The sequence below is a fragment of the Prinia subflava genome, chromosome 8 (assembly GCF_021018805.1).
Source record: "Prinia subflava isolate CZ2003 ecotype Zambia chromosome 8, Cam_Psub_1.2, whole genome shotgun sequence".
Taxonomy (NCBI): Eukaryota; Metazoa; Chordata; class Aves; order Passeriformes; family Cisticolidae; genus Prinia; species Prinia subflava.
The window spans coordinates 19,113,884-19,133,802 of NC_086254.1; the positions used below are offsets into that span (position 1 = coordinate 19,113,884).

Genomic DNA, 19,919 nt, shown 5'->3' on the forward strand with positions numbered 1-19,919 from the left:
TCGGCTCCGCCCCCGCCGGCCCCCGCCAGCACCGGGAACGGCAGCGGGTAACGGGAGCGATACCGGGCACTGAGTGACGGCACTGGGCATCGGGCACCGGGTAACAGTGCCGGTACCGGGCACCGGATAATGGCATCGTGCAGTGATGTACCGTGGGTGATGGTACCGAGCACTGGCACAGGTTAACGCCACCGGTACCAGCACCAGCACGAGGTAATGGCACAGGGTGTCATACGTGAGTAGTGGCAGTAGCACCAGGTACGGGCAGAATCCAACACAGCTTCAGGCATCAACACCAGCAGCTCTGGCGGGACACAAACCAGCACCAGAATTTGGCAGTAAGTACCGGGGAAGCCCAAAGCAGTACCAAGCCTTGGTTCTGGGAGCAGGAATGACCGAATCAGTACCAGGTGACCACAGACGTGGCTGCAGAGCTGCCCTGTGCTGACACCAGGCCCTCTGTGTGCAGCAGCCGTGGCTGCATGGTGCCCGTTCCCACCACAGGCCTGAGCTGGCACTTTGCAGCCAGCCAAGACCCCAGCGCTGTCACAGCCTCAGGCACCTGCTGGGACAAGGCACTGCATCCCCTTCTCCCGAGCTGCCACATCCCCTGCAAGCTGTGAGGAGACCCAAGGCACTGCCAGCTCCTCTGCAGTTGCTCCAACAGGGAAAGTTGACAGCAGCCATAAGAAAATCATCCCAAGGAGCTCTTGCACAGCTGCCACCCACAGCAGACTCCTCCTGGCAGCACTGGCACCACAGGGCAGTGGGGTGGCCCAGGTGATGGGCACCCCGGGGTGCGGCTGCTGTGCGGTGATGGGCAGAGGCGGCGGCAGGAAGCAATACTGGGTGTGCTCGTTCTGCCCCAGCACTCGCACCCCCGCATGGGATCTCCTGGGCTTTCACTTTCGTTACCAGCTCATCTTCTGTGGCCTGAAAAAACTCTGGAGGGAAATTCAGCAAACGCAGGGCCCTCTCCTGCTCTGGGCTGGTGGAAGCACAGGTGACCCTTCCCCCGGTGGGAATCCAGGAAGGAGGGGCTCATCTCTCCTTGTGCCAAGGCTGCACCAGGATCACTCTCAGAGAGCTGATGCACCAGAAAATGCAAATCACTTGGCCACTGTGCCAGAGCACAGTCTCAGGTTCCCAACCCTCTACTGCTTTTATCTATTGCTCTTGTACTAAAGTGCTCCAGCTCCAGCTTGGGTTCCTCACTGCCTCATCCAGCTCCACATTTCCAAGAGATAAATACCTGTGGGCTGGGCAGCATGTGCTCCATGCAAACGCCAGCCACAAAATGGTGTTTTCCAACTTGCCAGCCCCACTCTGTGCCTGCAGCAGCCCTGGAGAACAACTGAATGAGTGACTCCAGCCCCAACAGCTCTCGGCTCCCACCAAATGTTTTGCTGCCTGTGCTCACCCGCTCGGGAGAATCTCACGCACAGAGGCTGACACATCGCTGCTGAGCTGCTGCCAGCACAGCCCTGGCTGCGCTTCCCGGTGCTCCTGGGGCACTCCAGACCTCACAGAGAGGTGGGCTGGGACCCTGGCAAGCAGGAACAGGCACCCAACGTGAAGCCAGCAGCTGACACTGGCTGTATTTAATGAGACAAAAGAAAAGGGATGGCGAACGCAGCGCAGGGCCCTCGTGCCTGCCCACCCTGCCTGGCCGGGACGCTCTTGCTCTGGGGTGTTGCATCACGCAGACACGCAGCTTTCACAATCCCTGGCCCACATAACCCATTGGCACAGTCAGCCAGGAGGGCACTGGCTGATCAGGCCAGAGAATCAAGGTCACACACAATGTCTGTGGCTGCTGGGGCTCTGTCTGGGCACCACAGATCCAGGGGTATCTGGAGGATTCCAGGGATACAGCGCTCCCTGTGCCAAAGACCTGCACAGGCACAAGTGCTTGGGAGAGCTTGAAGATGTACATGAAACACCCTCCTGTTTCCTCTCACTTCCCTCCTTTCTCCCTCCCCTTTCTGGTATGAAGGGGGAAAAAAGGAAAAATAAATTAGTGATGGGAGAGAAAGTTGAGAGGGGTCCATGCTGAAAGAGCAAATGGAATCCAATAAAATGCAATCCAGTCCAATCCCAATTTTTTTTCACCAGGTCTCAAGGAAAACTTCAAGCTGGCTGGTGAGGATGTTACCCAGGAGATGTTACTTTTCCTCTTCCTTTCCAGAGGAAAAAAACAGAATAACAGTGACTGCAGCAGTGACCGATAGAGAGGCCCCCTGGATCTGCCCTGGAACTGCCCCAGCTCTACCCCAGCAATGCCCTGAAGTGGCTCTAGCTCTGCCCTGGCTCTTTTTGGTCCTCAGAAAGTCTCGGGAAGCCTCTGGGAAGGTGAGCATTATCCAGGCTGAGCCGCATGGTCACCTCACATGAGCTCAGCAGGATGCCGAATGACGCTGTGCATTCCGGGGACAGAGGGAGCCTGCAGCTTCGTAATGGATTTCTGAGAAAATTGCCTCTGTGGAGCAGGAGCGCAAAGAGTGCAGGCAGAACAGCCTTCCTCTCTAAGTGGCATCTCAAGGGTTTTAATTATTTCTCAAGAGTGGAAACATTTATTTAGGCGGCTCTGGAGAGGTCCGGACGCTTCTGGCTACTGCCCTCTGTGCACATCCTGTATGCCAGGCTCCTCTGCAATCCTCCCTGCTGCTCCTGGGATGTGCAGGGTGCTGGGCTTTGGCAAAGCACAAACACCCAACCACGTCACCTGCGGGCAGGACATGGCCTCGGCTCCATCCCCTCCTGCTTACTGGGAAGCAGGATGTCTCATGGGGAGCCCGGCCTCATCCCATCCCTGCTTGACGTCCCTCACACTCCCAGGTCCGTGCTGAGGCCACAAAACCCTGTTGTGATAATCCAGCCCAGCTAATGTGAACCAGATGAATCCCCACATTAGTCACAGATTCATGTTTTCCCACAAAGGTCCCATTGGAAAACCAGTCTGGATGGGCCCTGCGGGGTTCCAGCCCTGGTGCTGGTGGGAGAGGCAGCCTGTGGAGAGTGAGGCCAGCAGCTGAGGGGACAGGGCAGCAGCAAAGACCCTGCCAGGACCCGGGCAGCCCATGGGCAGCACACGGCTTGGAGCCATGGGCACGGGGAAGTGGGGGCACCAGAGGAGCTTGTCACTGGCACAGGCTCAGCCTGATGGTGCCTAGTGCCAGTAGAAGGGCATGAACTGCTCCAGCAAAAAACAGAAATGACATTTTGTCCAAGGGGGAATTTCCACAGGAAACCTCTGCTTCCAGCCACTCGGATATGGCTGGGAACAACCCAGCAAACACTTGGCCTCAGCAGCCAAGCAGTGCCATTGCTCAGGAAAAGACTCTTTGTTTCCTCCATAGTTCCTCCAGCTAGGAAAGAACATCCAGTTTCTGCTGCTGAAACTCCCAGAACAGCAAGAGCCTGACTGGGTCTGCAGAGGGCACCAGAACCCCCCATCAGCTCAGTGAGTATCTCTACACCTGAGGGGGCACAGAGGTGCATCCTGCAGCATCCACAGCCCGGCTGGGACCAAGGACACAATCATCTCATGCCCACCTCAGTTCTGGGGCTGGCAGAGGGCATCAGGAGTGCATGCACCAGGGCTGCACTTGGTCCCCACCCCACTCTGGTGCATCCTGACATCCCCATGCATCCCTGTCCTCTCCCTGCATCCCTGTCCTCTCCCTTGCAGAGCTCAGGTTGCCACAGTAACCGCTCAGTCCCAGCTGCTCCTGCCACAAACGTGCTGCCACAGGTCGGCCCAGTCCAGCGGCTGCACCAGGGCCAGGGCCCTCCATCCCTGGGGTGAGCAGAGCCCTCGGTGCTGGTGCCACCACAGCCAAATGCTGCATTCTGAGCCGGGGGGGACACCTGAGGGGAACAGGCAGGTTGTGTCCTCCTGGAATGGCTGGGAGGTGCTGTTTTTGGAGATCCCACTGTGCTGGAGCTCCGGGTCTGACCTCTGCCACATGTGGCAGTGGAAGCCACCACTGCTGGCTCTGCTCTGCATCAATCTGAGTGTGATGCAATATTTGACTGTTGTGTTGTGAGCACTGGAAGCAGGGATTGGGATGGCTCTTGGCTTGGGCAGCAGGGGCATGTGCTCTGCATCTTAGCAGGTGTTGCTGCAGGAAGATCCTACCCAGCACCTGGGAGGGCAGAGGAGATGCTCAGGCCGGTCCTTGGGCAGGTGGCAGCTGAGTCCTGGGGGTCTCTGCCTCCCATCCCTCACTGCAGCCCTGCTCATTCAGCTGCCTGGCCCTGGGGATGGGGCTGGAACTGCAGATAAGCTGTGGCCTCTCTAATCCATCTGCTGCTTTATTCCCAAGGAACTGTCAACATTGCACAGCTCAGACACCCCAGGTACCAGTGGCACCCTACACAAGTGTCTGCTCTGGCCTGCCCCTGGTGCAGGGCTGCCCTGGCAGGTGGCTGCCCATCCCCACGGGGCCGCCCTGTGCCCGTCATGCAAGTGTCCGCATCCCAAGCGGATTATCTGCATTTGGAAACCCCTAATCCGTTTGCACGCATGGCTCAGACACCGTCCCCACTCCTCCCCACTGTGCTGTGGCCCTGGGTAAGGAGCAAAGCCACCCCGTGACCTCCTTTTGGAGCCACAAACAACCTCATGCCCCAGTACAGGCAGAAAACAAGGGCTGCAGCCCCGCAGGGCTGGCTGGGGCAGAAGGAGGGGGACAGGATGTTGGCAAGTGTCCCTTGCCCCACTTGCTGCTGGTGCTGCAGAGGTTTCACCAGCCCAGCACAGGGACCTTCCCTGGGCACTTTCTCCTGCTGCACATCAGGTTCCAGGAGTTCCCAGAGCATTGAGAGCAGGAACCCCAAGCTGGGAGCAGTGGCCTCTTGACCCCATTACTCAGGGCTGGCCTCTGGCTGAGTGGGGCAGGTTCCAACAGGGATGCAGTGGGCCCATGGTGATGAGAAACCCCTGATCCACAGGAATATGGAATGGGACATCATGTTCCTGACACCACAGGGTTGTGGCAACCCCCAGGCATTGCAGATGAGTAAGAAAATTCCTTAGTCCTGGGTTCTCAACTTCATCCTGCAGCTGCCAGAGAGGAGCTGGTACCTGCCAGGGCAGAAGAAGGGGGTCCCTGCCGACAGGCTGGGCCTCATTCCTTTGTGAAGTGCCCCCCACCCACAGCACCATGGGCTGCACCACTGAGGCGGGCAATGATCCAACGCAGGGATCCTGGGAGCAGGAATGAGTGTGAGGAGAGCCCTGGTTTGCTTTGACAGTGAAATGGAGGGGTCCTGGAATGGGGCTGGTTTCCAAAACAAGGACACGGTCAGCTCAGACCTGAGCAGGAGCTCCAGGGCACAGAGAGGGCAGAGAAGGCTCCAGGGCACCTCCAGCGCCTCAAACCGTCCAGCACAGCCAGTTCCACATGACCTGCATGAACAATCCCCCTAATCCTGCTCTGACAGAGAAATAATCTCTCTCTCTTGCCCTCACCAGAGCACAAACCCTGGAATGATTCTGTTCTCCACAGCATTGCAGAGGGCTAGGAGCCCAAGTGCTGGGGTGGGATCCAGCGGGGCCCCGTGGGCAGAGCATGTCACTGTCCCCAGCCAGTGCTCCCAGCCTCACACACCCATGCAGGCCTTGCCTTGCAGAGCCTGGGACTTGCTGCCCCCAGACTCAGCTCCAGCCCAGTCACCTCCACCCAGAACCCACAGACCCCCAGGGCAGAAGCACCCGCAGGGGCCCCAGTGCAGCCCAGACACGCCGGGCTGAGAGCAGCCAGAGCAGGGCCCCAGTGCAGCCGTGTCCTCCCACGCTGGCACCGGCATTTCCTTTACACAAGTGCAGGAGACCCGGGCACGGCTGTGAGGCACAGAAAGCAACCACGGGCTGGGACACGGCCCTTGCCCCCTGTGTGCCCTGGGAAGGGCCCTGCAGGCCCTGAAAAGGGGCAGCTGCCCACGCGTGCCGGGCAGGTGCCGGCGGTGCCGGAGCGCCGAGCAAACCGCAGCCGCGGCACCGGGGCCGGATTGTGCTGACAGAGGCCCCAGTTCCCGGAGCAGGGTCAGGCGGGTGCCGCAGGTAGAGCCAAGCTCACGCCCCAGAGCACGTCGCTTCAGGGCCTTTATTTTGGAGAAAGTTAAAGCCTGTAGATACAGCAATAAAATATACAAAAAAATAAAAATTTTTTACAGTATTGAATGCTGCCCTGGGCTCCAGGGACTGCGGCTGGAGGCAGCTGTGGTGAGCGAGCAGAAGGGCAAAGGGCCCTCATCACCCCTGAGCCTCCTCAGGGCCAGCCACAGACCCCCCGTCCTGCTCCCACACAGCTTGGAGGGGCTTGCCCAGACCCCACAGCCATGGGGATCCTCCCCCCTGCCCTCTGGTTCCCTGCCCATCTCCTGTGATACAGCTTGGAGGGAGCAGCTCTCCCACTGCCTCCCTCACCCCTCCTCTGCTCATCCGTGTTTGCCCACTGCATGGGAAGAGCAGGAGGGCTCCCCCAATTTTGGTAAATGCAGGACCATGACCATAAACCCCCCAAGGCAGGATATCTGCCCTTCACAACACCCATGTCACTGTCCTACACAGCAGGTTCCTCTCCTCACATCCACCTGCTCCCTTCAACTCTTGCCCCTTCCCACCTTAACCGTGAGGACCAACGTCCAACAGAAATGCCACATGAAGTCCCCAGGAAGCTGCAGAGCCCATGCCTGGCCCCTCACAACCCAGAGAGAAAGGGACAGGCCAAGGTGCCCCACTGTCAGCCATGCTGATTCCAATTCCCCAGGGTTCAACTGGTCTAACTCAGCACAGGGCTGGCAGCACAACCATGCTGGCCACAGGGAAGCCAGGGCAGCACCTGTGGCTTCACCCAGCTCCCAAAATGGGCTGCAAATGCCATTTACACACAGGTGCCATTACTGGGTAGCAGCACTGCCCTACCTCAGGGGCACCCAGCCATCCCAAAAGGAGCCCAGGCTGCCAGCAATGGCCAGACCATTCTGCCCGAAGCAGGAAGCTGGGGACAAGCACAAGCAGCTCCTGAACCTCTGGGCTCCCAGCAAACCCAGGCTGAGTCCAGCAGAGGTGGTGCCTGCTGAGTCCAGGGCAGGAGCACCTGGATACATCTACCTGCAGCTCCGAGCCCTGCACTGGTCATCCTGGCCACAACCAGGGCCAGGGGGGGTGCAGAGAGGGGACTCACCCCGGCACCTCTGGAGGTGCTGGGAGCAGCAGGGCTGACCCTGTCACACGGCCAATCCCCTCTGCAATTCCAGACTTGTAGGGTCTCGTGGATTTGGGTGTGAGCAGTCAGGGCAGCAGCTTCCAGCAGCGAGACCGGGGCTGTGGAAGCGTTTGTAGGAACTGTGGCTGCGATTGGAGGCAAATAGGCACTTGAATGAGCAAAAATAATAGAAAACTGTTATGGAAGGAAATAGAAAAAGGTTTGTCCCCCTCCCCCAGAGATGAGCGGCACCACCCCAGAGAGAGGCAGCTCTGTTGGGTCAGGTGAGGACCTGACCCATTCAGGGACCCCGGCCCCGGGCTGTTCCCAAGGGCAGGCCCGGAGCAGCTGCAGCCAAGTGGGACAAATCCAGGGGAGCGCTCTGGAGGTGGGAAGGCTGAGCCCGGGGAGGGCCCCGCGTGCCGGCACAGCCCCTCACATGGGCGAGGACGCGCACTCTGGGGTCAGCTCCATGTCGAAGGTCAGCGACTCTGCGGGCAGACACAGCCAGGGTTACGGGGCCCGCGCCCGGCCGCGGCCGGGGCCCCCTGGAGCCCCCCCCGACTCACCGAACTGCCCGCCCGCGCTGTTCTCTGCGCCCTCGCTGCTGTTGCCGAACTGCATGAGCGAGTCCAGGGTGCGCGGGGACATGGGCAGGTCGATGGTGTTGCTGAAGGAGGTGCTGTCCGAGGGAGAAGAAGCACAGAAACCTCCGGAGTCAGGGCCTGGCCAGAGCTGTCTGACACCCCCTCTACCCAGTGAGGGGCCCCCGGGCACAGCCCAGCGGCCCCCAGAGCTCTCCAGAGGAAAGGGGCCCCGGAGGGGAAGAACAGGGCTGTGGTTTGGGCAGCAGCCGGAGCCTGGCTCAGCCCCCACCGTCACCCCAGGCTGAGAACCCCACGGTAACCAAGCAAAGCTCAGATAGAGGTGGAAAGAAAGGAAGGAAACCTCTCCCTCAAGCAAAGCTGAGCACACAAACACCCCCCAAGCACTGACAGTCAACCCCCAGGAACACTCACGGGGTGACACAGATGAACTTGGTCTTCAGGTATGGAGCAGCACCTGCAAGGAGGGAGAAGCTTTGTCAACAGCCACCCAGGGATGAATCCTTCTCTCTGCCCCTCAGAACACGGGCAGTGCCCACCCTCTGCCTATACCCACTGGGACCCCATGGCTGGTCCCACACTGTGGCTGTGTCCTCCAGGGATGGCACAGGGTCCTGGCTGGTGACAGCCAGCGCCATCCCCAGAGCCTCCCTGTGACAAAGGAGCCACAGAAAGTCAACGACTACCTGAGTCTGTGGCTTCCGAGTGCTCCTGGCTCTCGGAGCGGCAGTACTTCCCAAACGCCTCCTCCTTGGGGATGTCTGGGTACAGGTACACCAGCGGGGACACCAGGATGTTGGTGGCATCCATGATTTTGTAGCCCATGATGATCTCCGCAAATGACATGTTGTTCAGCTGCTGCTTGGTGTAAGGCTCCACCGACTGGATCTGTGTCTTCCCTGTGCAAGGAAGGAGAATTTTGGCACAGAGCAAAGCCAGGGCTGCTTTCAGACACTCCCCAGAGCAGTAGGGACAAGATGGGCCTGGGGCTGTTTTAAGCTTTACCAGGCACACAGCAGACCAAGGGGCAGGACTGGGACCTGACTATGTTCAGTGCCACAGAAAACTGTGCCCAGTTGGCACAGACACCCAGCAAAGGGCAGCCAGGCTCAGAAGATAACCCATGCAGACAGCTTGGGACAAGGACAAAGGACAAGTGCTTGTCAGGGCACCCAAGCCCCCTGTGGAACCTGGAATGTCAAACCAGGCAGCCAGGGTAGTGAGGGTAGAGCTCGTACCACTGATGTCCTTCTCCACCCACGTGAAGGTGATGCCACCTTCCTTGCTGCTCTCACTGAAGCGCAGCAGGAAGGTCCCTGGGGGCTTGGTGCTCAGGATGGCTCGCTCCCGCTCCTTGCTGATGAACCCCATGATGTACCTGGGCAGGAGCAAGAAAGAACAACAAATGTGGGTCAGGGCACAGGAGCAGCTCCTCCTGGATGTGAGCTCCGCCAGCTCTGCTCAACAGCAGAACTTGGCCTGGCCACTGACATTTTATGGATTCCCAGGTGAGTTTTCACTCTGAACCAGCAAAAAGTATCCCCAGGACAGCACACCTGCACGTGGACAAGGCACCCCAGGCCATGAGGATGGAACCTGTGAGACCCCTTCCAAGGCCCTGCCTAACCACAGGCTCTGGGCTGGCACTCACCCTTCATTCCACAGTGCCAGGATGTACTTCTTCACCAAGTCAATGATGTTGTCCAGCCAGACCCAGAAAGAGAAGCCTTTGCCAGCCATGTTCTCCTGAGGAAAAGGCAGAGAGGCTGCTAGCACAGCTTGGAGGAAGGGAACAACCAAGGGAAGGTCATCAGGAAAGAGAGGAAATTCTACCTTGCAGAACTTGGCCCAGGTGATCTGACAGCCAGAGTAATTCACACCTGGTCCTGGCAGAGAAAAAAGAACACAACCATTTACATCGAGTTGTCCTTCCAAAGACACCATTTCCAGGATTTCTGCCATTTGGAAGAAAACCAATCAACTGAAAATTACTCAGGCCAAAAGCTCCCAGGACAAACACAGGACCTCACTCTTGGATGACATGTGCAGGTGGGGAATCACCCCAGGGGACAACAGGGACGGGCAGGACACCATGCCACGTCACCCACACTTACCCAGCAGTTTTTCTGCCAGAGTGGTCAGCTGCTCAATGCTGAGACCGCGCTTGGTGGTGGAGGAGAACTGCCAGCTCAGCACCTCTGCCACCTGGTCCCAGGTCCCAATGGGGGGTTTAGTGAAGAAGTTCACGTTCTGCACGAGGGAACACAGCCCTGAGTGGGACATGGGACAGGAGCAGGGCCAGGCACTGCCTCAGCCTTGCTCTCCAGCCTCAGTTTAGCTCTCTCATCACGACACCCCTATCCTGATACCTGCCCTGGTGCCTTCCCACATCAGCCCTACCTTGGGGTTGTTGGTCAGCATGTTGTACCACAGGATGGATGCCCAGGCATTGGGCATCTGGCAGATGTTGGAGATGACCACCACAGGCAGCGAGTGGGTCTGCAAAGAGAGGATGTGACCACGGGTTGGGACAACTTCCATGGCTCCACCCAGGCCCGTGGTGGTGGAAGGCCCATGCCTCACCTCCAGGTCGATCTTCAGCCCCTGGTGATACACCTCTGTCTCAAAAGTGATGAGGTGCAGCTCCTCAGTGACTATCAGCGAGGCCTGGGGCAGAAGGGGACACCATGAGCACCCCAGGACACCCACCCTCAGCCCCACAGATGACCACCAGACCCAGCACAGCTGCTCGGGGCTGGCCTGGCAAGCTGCCAATGTGCCAATCAGTGCCAGTGGACCCCCTCAGGGCAGGGCTCCTGCATCCCCTCCCAGCTCAGCTGCCCCTGTCCATGGCCAGTCCCCCTCCCAGGGCCCCCCACACTCACATCACAGTTGGCTCTGCCTCCATTCCCACAGCGCTGCTCCCGCAGGGTCTGCAGAGAGAGGGACAGGCTGCAGCAGCAGCACAAGGACACGTGGCTGCACAGGAGCAGCCCAGGAGCTCACGGTACCCACCAGGTGTTTGAACTCTGCCGAGAGGCTGCCGTTGTTCGACTCCTCCATGTTCATGACCTTGGTGTTGGTCCCCAGGATGTTAAACTTCCGAGACCTGAGAAGAGGAAAGAGTGTGGCTAGCAGGGCTGTCTTGGAGGGAGTGTGTGGTAGGATGTTTGTCAGGAAGAAAAGCAGAAACAAGAAAAAGAGGACCAAAGCAAACAGTGCACTTACCCCCGAAGTGCTGCAACATCTCCAGAATCCCTAGAAAAGGGGAAAGAGACACCAGGTCATGGCAGTGGCCTTCCTACCCTGGTGCAGACAAGCTGGTGTGTGGTGCTGGCTGCATCCCAGCACAAGTCCCATGAGCCCCACAGGCCTTCCCCCCCCCATGGGGTGAACCCTCGGGACTCAGCACCACCCTGCACCCTCTCCTTCAGCTGGGGCCACACTGGCCCTTGTGGAGATCGAGTCCAATCCAAGGGCAGCAGGAACCAGTCCAATCCCAGAAAGCCCAGGAAGCACAGGACTCACTTGTCAATGCAGACTTTGATTTTCAGCTGATAGTTCAGCTCTGGAAACTTGACCAACAACCTGCAAGAGTCAGCAGACACACAGCATGAGCACCCTGTGCACAGAAACTGCTCCTGTTCCACAGGGCACCTGGCACAGCCAGCAGCATGGACCAGCTCCTCTGGCTGCCCTGGACACACATGGGCCTGGGACACGTTAGCCCTGGCAGCTGTCCCCAGAACCAGGGAGGTGCTGATGCTCCTCTGAGCACCCCAAGGAGCTCGTTTGTGCTGCTGACTGCCCACAACCAAGCTCTGAACAAGCACCCTCCACACTACTCTGGGCCAGAGGCTGCCACGGAGGCACAGCTGGAAAAAGGGCAAGGAAGCTCCAGGCAGAGCCCAGTGTCAGAGCAGCCTCCCTCCATGGAGGATGGCAGGGAACATGGCCCAGCTGAGCAGCAGCTGGCCAGGGATGTGCTGCTGCTTCCCACTCCTGCAATGGGATTTCCCAGAACCTGGCTGCCTCCAGGAAGACAGCGGATCCCCAGCCAGCCCTGCACTGAGTCATGTGGGCAGCACTCCAGCCCACGGGGATCATCCTCCTGGGATCCATCCTGCTGGGATCCCTCCCTTCCCAGCATCAGTGCTCCCCAGGTAAGCTGGGGGCTGTATCTGCAGCAGCACCTTCACAGAGCGGTCCTACACTGCCCTCCCTCACCTGCAGGGGTGCTGACCCACCTGACTTTGGTGGTGAACTGCACGCCTGTCTTGATGACGAGGGGCCGGTCGGGGTGCATGGGCATGCACGGCTGCCTCTCCACGACAAAAGCACTGCAGGAACAGCACAGAGAGCACAGTCAGACCTCACTGCCCACCCTCCAGCCATGGCCATGACCGGGAGTGCCCCTGGCTCCCGCCTGCCTTCAGCACCTTTTCATCAGGTTCCTGAACAGCTCCACGATCCGCTCCTCCAGCATGGGCCGGTGCTGGACGATCGGGTCACCCTTATAGGAGACTTTTTGCTGCAGTTCTTCCAACTTCTTGATCTGCTGCCGGGTCTGTAGCTGCGATTCGGCGAGAGAGGTTATCCTAGGGGAGCAGGGAGAACCAGGATTAGCTCTGGCTGCCAAGCCCACACTGTCCAGCCTGCAGAGCCCTCCTCTGCCCATGCAAGAACATACTCTCCATGCCAAACCAGTCAAGAACTGAGTGTGTCTGTGGCTCCAAGCCCAGAGCATTTTTCTAGGCCATGCATTACAAACAAACCCTGCACATGCCCAGGTGACTCCAGGGCCAGAAACTTTTCAGCAGCCTCAGAATTCTCAAGCATGGAGCTGGGGACCTTTCCAGCACTGTGCCCACCATTGTGGCTCAGTCTAAACTGCAGGCTACATTCACATGTGCAAGCACCAGAAACCATTTTGCAAGGACACTTCAGATCCCAAGAGCTCATTTCCACAGCAGGTGTATGAGTGCCTCTGCTCTGGGGACTGTCCCAGTCCCAGTCCCAGCCAGCTCTCACCAGTTCTCCAGCCGGTCCAGGCAGATATTGGGTGGGCCACCAATGCAGGCAATCTGCTGCCGTCTCTTCCAGTCTGCCAGCTCCTCATCTGCCAGCATCTTCTGCACATATTCCATGGCTGACAGCAGCCCGGCCAGCTCGCTCACTATGCCCTGCCAAGAGAGAAAGCAGAACCTTCAGCACCCTGTGACTTCCCCCACGGACCCACAAGTTTCACATTCACAAGCAAGGAAGAAGTCACTCAGGGCTGTGCTTGCTGCACTGCTCCTGGTTCTGGCCATGCAGGAACTACCAAATTCTGACCCTAAAGAAGGGAGATCTGCACCTGGGGGAATCTGGAGGGCCAATTCCCCCACTTACCCTGCGCATCTGGTCCAGTGCTGTCAGCATTTGCTCCAGCTGCTGCATCTTCTGCCGGGTCACTGACTGGTTGTTCCCGTTCAGGTCCTGCATGTCTGTGCAGAGGTGAGAAGCTTCAACTACACATATGGACTCTTCCCACCTTCTCAAATGCCACAACAACACAACACTTTCACAGCAAAGTGCAGGAATAGCCAAGCAGGAATCTGGAGCAGCCTCCAAGCACCTCTGTGGCTCTCCCACACCCATAGAGGCCAATCCCTCCCATCCCACTGCTGTGCAAAAGCAAAGCTCAGTTCAGCTCCCTCAAGGGCAGCATCAGTGGCAGAAACAGAAGACCAGGTTTCTCCAATTGCCATGCAAATGCCCAGAGCCTGAGTACATTCCCTCTGGGAGTGGAGGTTGGAACACCTCTCCATCAAGTTTCCTTGCAGGAACACACTGTGGTTTGCAGATGCTAATGAGCTGTCATTACCTCCTTGGCTTTTCAAAGTCTTGTAGTTAAAATCAAAGTCATCCTGGAGATTCTCCACCACTTTCATCTTCTGCTCCAGATCCTGCAAGGCAAGAGATGTGATTTCATTCAAAGCACTCAAGAACTGAGTGGGGAGAAAAGAAGGTGCCCAGGCAGACACATACCTGCACTCTCTTCCTGACATCCTGCAGGTGCTGCTCCAGCATCTGCTGCTTCTCTGTCACCACAGCTGCTGTTGGATGTGTTGCCTGTCCCCCTTGCTGCAGAGGCAATAAGAAGACTGTAAGGATAGGGCTGTAACCTGGGGAAGCTCCCTCCCAGCCAGAGGAGGTTGTGCAGGGTGTTCAGCTCATCCCTAACACACACTGGCAGCTGGCTGCTCACTTCAGCATCAGCTCCAGGGCGGCACAGGGTCAGGGAGAGGAGAGATGGGAACACCCAGCTCACCACACCCAGCCAGAACACCCAGGCTGTGTCCTGGCTGTTGGGAATTAAAATGGAGCCCTGGGATACCTGGCCACTGACCTGGGCTGCGGTGGCAGCTGTCTGGAGGAGCCGGGACTCTTCCCAGAGGCAGCGAGCCACGATGCGGGCTATTTCCATCGGCTTCTCCAAGTATCTGCTCTGTAAAGGGTCAAACAGCCCACGGTCAGCACGCACAAGACAACCCCCAGGAGCTCCTCATCCTTGAGGGCTGTGGATGGTGAGCTGTGCCAAGGAACCACCAGCTCCCCTACCATGCCTACCCCAAGCTGGCACTCCCCACCTCACCTGCAGGAACTGCTTGATGCGGCGCAGGTTGTGCTGGTACAGGACGTTGGACTCCTGCAGGAAGCGGCTGTACTGCTGGTCGATCTCCCCCAGCAGGTTGTGGAACACCAGCGTGGCGTGCGACTCCTTGCTAGCAGCGTACGCCCTGCACAAGGGAGGGAGAGCCCTCAGTGCCTGGCATGGGGCAAGGGGCAAAGCAGGGGAGCTCTGCTCACACCCACCATCCCCTGTGCAACTTACAGAATCATTTAGGTAGGAAAAGATCTCTAAGATCAAGTCCAACTTGTGACTAATCACCATCTGGTCAATTAAGACCAGAGCAGCAGGCAGACAATGCACACCAGCACCTGATGTCTGTGAGCACGTCCCACACGCTCATGGACAGGATCCAGGGATCAGTGCTCCGTGTCAGCCTCTTTACAACAGAGGTCAGTGTTAGCCAGCCCTGGATGGGGACATCCCTCTGCTTCAGAGCTACCTCTTCTCCTGGTCCAGGGTCTAACACAGTGCACAAAGTCCCTCTCCATGCATAATCCTGCTCCCCTCGACGCCACATGAGCCCCAGGGAGAGAGGCCAGTCCCACCACACAGGGGTCCAGGGAAAGTAACAGAGCTTCTCCAGCCCACACTGCCCCTGCGGGTGGGTGTAATGAGCAAAGTCCCCTCGCTGTAATTTCAAAAAGCCTTACCAGTCCTGGCTTTCAATCCACGGGGCCAGGAACTGCCGGAGCTCCATGGGGAAGCTGTCACTGTAGAGCTGGTGGAGCTGCTCCAGGTACCGCGTGTCGAGCTGCTGCAGCTGGTTCCACTGCGCCATCCTGGCCAGCTCCGGAGACCTGAGGGAGGGACACACAGCTGGCTCGGAGCTGGCTCCCAGCTCCCTCCTGCCAGAACCCGGCTGTGACTACTGCAACGCCCTGAAAAGGGTTCTCTGGACAGAACCAGAGACAGCCGGAGCACGAGCTCAGGCACAGTGCTCCAGGACAGCTGGCACGGGCAGGCTGGTCACTGGTAACAGGTGGCAATGAGGCTTTAATTTGGATTTGAAGGCACCCCTGGGTCAGCCCTGCTGGGAGGCAGGGAAGTGTCTGTGGAGCTTACAGTAAGTGCGGAAGGCGGAGACTGCCAGGAAACTACAGAAACAAGGAAGGAGCAATTTTCAAGTTCACGACTTGTATCAATGGAAATCAAAGTGACGCTAACGAGGGGACTCCAGCTGTGCTGGCAAATGAAGGCAGAGCTCTGCATGACACCAGCAGTCACTTCCCTGCAGAAAGTGGTTTGTTCTTCCCAAAGGTCTCTGCGCTGAGTGATGCAGCATCACTGCATGGCCCACATTCCCAAAGGATTCTTTCCCCATTTGTCTGGGTGGGAAAAAAGAAAGGGAAACATCCTCTGTGGGCTGAGGCACCAGGAGAGGACAGGCATTGGCACCGACATAGGAGTTAGAGAGGTTTTTAGTACTTCACAGCACTGAACAGCCCCAAAGGCAGGAGCAGCCTCCACAGGACATTAACCTTGAACTACAACCCTCTGGTGCAATCCTCAGAGAAGTCCACATGAACCAAACCTGCTTTCAATGGAGCAATGAGTGAACACAAGAGAGCCAGTGGCCACGCAAGGTCCTGCAGACAACAGACCCTACAGCTCTGGAGTCAGAGGTGAGAGAGCCTCTGCGATGCTGCAGACCAAAGGCTGGGCTGTGAGCTGTGGGCCAGGGCTGTGTGTGGGGCAGCACAGCAGAACCCCCATCCCACAAAGGGGTTCAGCCCTTTGTGGCCAGTTCTCAGCTGCAGCAGTCTGGGGAATGCTCCTTCTGCCCCAGCACCTGCAGGGCTCCAGCCCTTCCACTCAGTCCTGGAGGCCACTCCTGCAGCATGAGTGGTGCAGGAGTTCCCCATGGAGCTGCTGGGGGGAAACCCAACAAATGCACAGGCCAGGCAAGAGCGAAAGCCCCCCAGCCTGGCAGGGATTGCCCCGCCTGGAAGGTGAGCTCAGCCTCACTTCCTATTGCGCCATGCACCGCGGCGGGGGGGCTGCACCAGCCCCTCCGGAAACAGCAGCAGCGCTGCCCCAGCCCAGATCCTGCCAGAGCCGTGTTCCCAGCTCTGAGGAGGACAGGGCTGCAGCAGCATGGCACAGGAGACAGTCCCTGGGCAGCCCCTGCAGCGCCCGGGGCAAAGTGGGTCGCAGGTGGACCTTCCCATCAGGCTGCAGAAACTGAACCAGATGCCACATCCGGACCCATGATCCAAGCAGATGTTCCACATGAAGGCCACAATCTCAGCATTTCAGAGCAGTGCTAGAGCCCCAGTCTGAGAGCACCACAGAGCCAAGAGCAAAGCTCCCAGGCTGCCACGCGGCAGAGGCACTTGGACGAGACTCAGCACTTCCCACTGCCACAAACAGCTGCGGGGCAAGCCAGCTTGCAGCACTAAATTCCAGCTCCTCCTGGCATGCACACAAGGCACTCCGACATTCCTGGAGGAAAAGGGTCCCCAAGACACTTCTTACGGCAGCAGCTACCACTGTCAGGGAAGTTCTGACGCTGCCAGCCCTGGAACCCCACACAGGAGCCTCTGCCTGGCCAGCCCCACCAACTGGAAGCCACCCTTGCCTGGGTTAAAGATCTGAGGGCTGAACCTTTCTGATTCCGCCAGGCTTGCCGGTCTCTGCGGGTGCCTCTCCTCTGTCTCTGGAATGGAGCCAGGGAGCGACCGACATGGCCAGGACCAGCATGATGCAAGCTCAGGAGTAAACACGCTGTCCAGAGCTCAGAGCAGAGCTGCTAAAAGTAGCTCAAGAGCTAAAGTTCATCTTTCTTTATCTCCCTGCAAGGGCAGGGCACAAGAGTCAGGCCCAGCTGCACAGTGTCACCTGCAGCCTCTGGGACAGCTCTGCATACTCCAACAACTCTGCTCAAAACGGGGCTGCCCTGGAAGCAACCCTGAAACTGCTTTCTGTCTGCTTTCTCATCTCTGAGACACCTGGGAACACCCTGCACGTGTGCCCCCACAACAAATAATGACCCTAGGGCAACGTCTATGGGGGAGTCACTGGGCCTTGGGGGGACCCTAGGACTCCATGTCCCCAGCAGTGACACAAGCAGGATGAAGCTCAGTCACTGACAGCACTGCACGGGCCACATCATCACAGGGCCATCACAGGGTCATCACAGGGTCATGACAGGTGCCATCAACCACACAGAGTCCCTGCACCAGGCACTCGCTGCATCCTCTTCCACACAACCATCAACAGCCCAATGGAAAACTGTTCCACACAGCAGCCCGTCACTGTGGCAGCACAAGAGCCAGTCTGGAAAGGCTGCTAGAAGAATTTGGCTCTGCTCCTCTAGAACGATTTCAAAGCCATCCTTGGAGGTGGAAAACAGTGATGCAGAGATTTGCAATAGGAGGAGGGGGAGGACTCTGGGCAACCCCACAGCCACGGTATGAGTTCTGACCACCCAACATGCCACAGCCTGCTGTTCCTCATCACAGCTCTCCAAGATCCGTCCAGGCAGAACTGCCACTGCAGCAGCTGGAGTGACAATGTCACCGTCATCCCAGGGCACAGAACACCCAGCCCACACCCCTTCTGTTCTCTGCCACCGCTGCTCCGGCAGCTCCAAGGGATCCACAGGAAGAAGAAGCCTGGGGGAGTGACAGTGATCACCGTCGGGAGGGAAGCGGAGTCTACTCCCCCTCTTGTACACACCAGGCAAGGCCAGTCCCTGCAGGTGCAAAGGGGGCGGGCCCAGGGCAGCCCACCCTCCCAGTTCCTCCCGCAGCGCCAGGCCCGTGGCTGCGTCCCTCCGACAGGAACGCGGGGGTGTCCCACGGCCCATGGGACAGGAGCCACCCACCCACGGGCAGCGCAGCGCCGGGAGCGGAGGGCAGCGCTGCAGCCCCCGCACAGCTCTCGGGCGGCTCGTTCTCCCGAGCGGCAGAGCCCGACTGCTCTGCTCGTCATGCCCAGCACCCACGGGCACAGCAACCGAGGCAAGGCCCGGTGCGGGCAGGAGGCCCCGAGCTGCTGCTGCAGTCCCAGAGGTCTGTGACAGCCCTGAGCTCTCAGCTCCACAGATCCCAGCCGCTCTTTCAGGCCACCCTTTCGGCTCCCAGCCCTGGTGCTGAGTCCTGCCATCAACAGAATGCTACCAGCGCTGGGACAAGCCGCACCAGCCCGTGCCGCGTTCCGCACGGGAACCCGAAGCCGTGTCAGCCTCAGGCCAGCCCCAGCTGGACCCGGGCGGGCCGCACCTCCTCCGGCCCTGCCGGTCCCGACGCTTTTCGCTCTCTGACAAGCCGAAGGTTCGGGCTCTCCCCTGTGCCGGGCCGTGTGCGGTGCCAGCCCGGAAGATCGACCCGGGCAGCACTGACCGACCCCGCTCCGCACCGGGGCTCGGCCCTCCAGTGACGGGGGAGCCGGGACGGCCCCCCCGCGTTATCCCGCTCCCGCCCCGGCCCGCCCGCGGGACGGCCCCGGCCCCAAACCGGCCCGGGGGACACCGGCCCGGGGGACACCGGCTCCCGGCGACGAGCGCCGCCCGCGCGCCTCCCAGGCTCACCGGCGGTCCCGGCGGGCGGGGCGGCGGCTCCCGGTGACGGCGGCGATCGCGTCCGGCTGCGCCCAGGGACCGGACCTCCCGCTGCCCGGCCACACCCCGCCGTGACGTCACCACCCCACTGCCAATGGCGACTCGGTGCTCTCGAGGCCCCGCCCCGGCCGGCTTCCGACAGCCAATCAGCGCGGCCTTCGCGTGGCGCGTCACGGCGCTGGACGGGGGGCTGCCCCCTCAGCTATTCCCGGATGGCACCGCCTCCCTCCGCGGGGCTTCGCTAGGCAGAGGCGGTGCAGGGGGCCGGGGGGGGAGGAAGCTGCCGGGAACAGCCGTGCGGGAAACCCAGCTGAGTTCCGGGCAGCGCCGTGACGTCACGCGGTCGCCGCCGCCGCAGCCTCTTAAAGGGGCCGCGCCGCCCCGGGCGGGCCCGTGCGCCGCGCTGGGAGCAGCGCCCCCGCGTGGGGAAAGGGGGATCGCCCGTGGGGCCAACGGGGGTGGATCCCTGTGGGGCTGTGGGGATCGATCCCAAAGGACTGGGGGGATCAGTCCCTGTGGGAATCGATCGCACAGGACTGGGGGGATCAGTCCCTGTGGGGCTGTGGGGATCAATCCCTGTGGGACTGTGGGGATCAATCCCTGTGGGGCTGTGGGGATCAATCCCATAGGACTGTGGGGATCAGTCCCTGTGGGGCTGTGGGGATCAGTCCCTGTGGGGCTGTGGGGATCAATTCCATAGGACTGGGAGGATTGATCCCTATCGAGCTGTGGGGATCAATCCAAAGGACTGTGGGGATCAGTCCCTGTGGGGCTGTGGGGATCAATTCCAAAGGACTGTGGGGATCAGTCCCTGTGGGGCTGTGGGAATCGATCCCAAAGGACTGGGGGGGATCAGTCCCTGT

At 59.5% G+C, this 19,919-nt stretch overlaps 1 protein-coding gene across 3 annotated transcripts; it reads right to left on the reverse strand.

The window, feature by feature from the left end:
• Positions 1–6,096: 6,096 nt before the first annotated feature.
• On the reverse strand, positions 6,097–19,174 carry STAT3 (signal transducer and activator of transcription 3). Of its 3 annotated transcripts, none has more exons than XM_063403848.1 (24): positions 19,027–19,174; positions 15,146–15,292; positions 14,457–14,601; positions 14,211–14,309; positions 13,850–13,945; positions 13,686–13,767; positions 13,211–13,305; positions 12,851–13,002; positions 12,259–12,417; positions 12,067–12,159; positions 11,348–11,407; positions 11,048–11,077; positions 10,835–10,928; positions 10,705–10,752; positions 10,403–10,486; positions 10,220–10,318; positions 9,934–10,069; positions 9,653–9,705; positions 9,471–9,565; positions 9,058–9,197; positions 8,506–8,718; positions 8,234–8,276; positions 7,784–7,896; positions 6,097–7,705 (listed from the first exon to the last, which is right to left on the reverse strand). In XM_063403848.1, exons 2-24 carry the CDS (start codon positions 15,271–15,273, stop codon positions 7,650–7,652), a joined length of 2,313 nt encoding a protein of 770 aa, XP_063259918.1. In that variant the 5' UTR covers positions 15,274–15,292; positions 19,027–19,174; the 3' UTR covers positions 6,097–7,649. The 3 variants fall into 3 exon arrangements, with proteins under 3 accessions (XP_063259918.1, XP_063259916.1, XP_063259917.1); XM_063403846.1 differs by having other exon boundaries at positions 8,503–8,718; positions 19,027–19,173; XM_063403847.1 differs by lacking the exon at positions 19,027–19,174 and adding an exon at positions 18,719–18,936 and having other exon boundaries at positions 8,503–8,718.
• Between the last annotated feature and the right edge of the window lie 745 nt (positions 19,175–19,919).

Bases quoted from the DNA above. Each gene is read 5' to 3' on its own strand.
- STAT3 (XM_063403846.1), bottom strand. From the start codon at position 15,273: ATGGCGCAGTGGAACCAGCTGCAGCAGCTCGACACGCGGTACCTGGAG. The intron at 12,418-12,850 runs GTGAGAGCTGGC...CTGCTCCCCTAG, and splicing joins CTGGACCGGCTGGAGAACTG to GATAACCTCTCTCGCCGAAT. The intron at 9,706-9,933 runs GTAAGTGTGGGT...TTTCTCTGCCAG, and splicing joins TCTGGCAGAAAAACTGCTGG to GACCAGGTGTGAATTACTCT.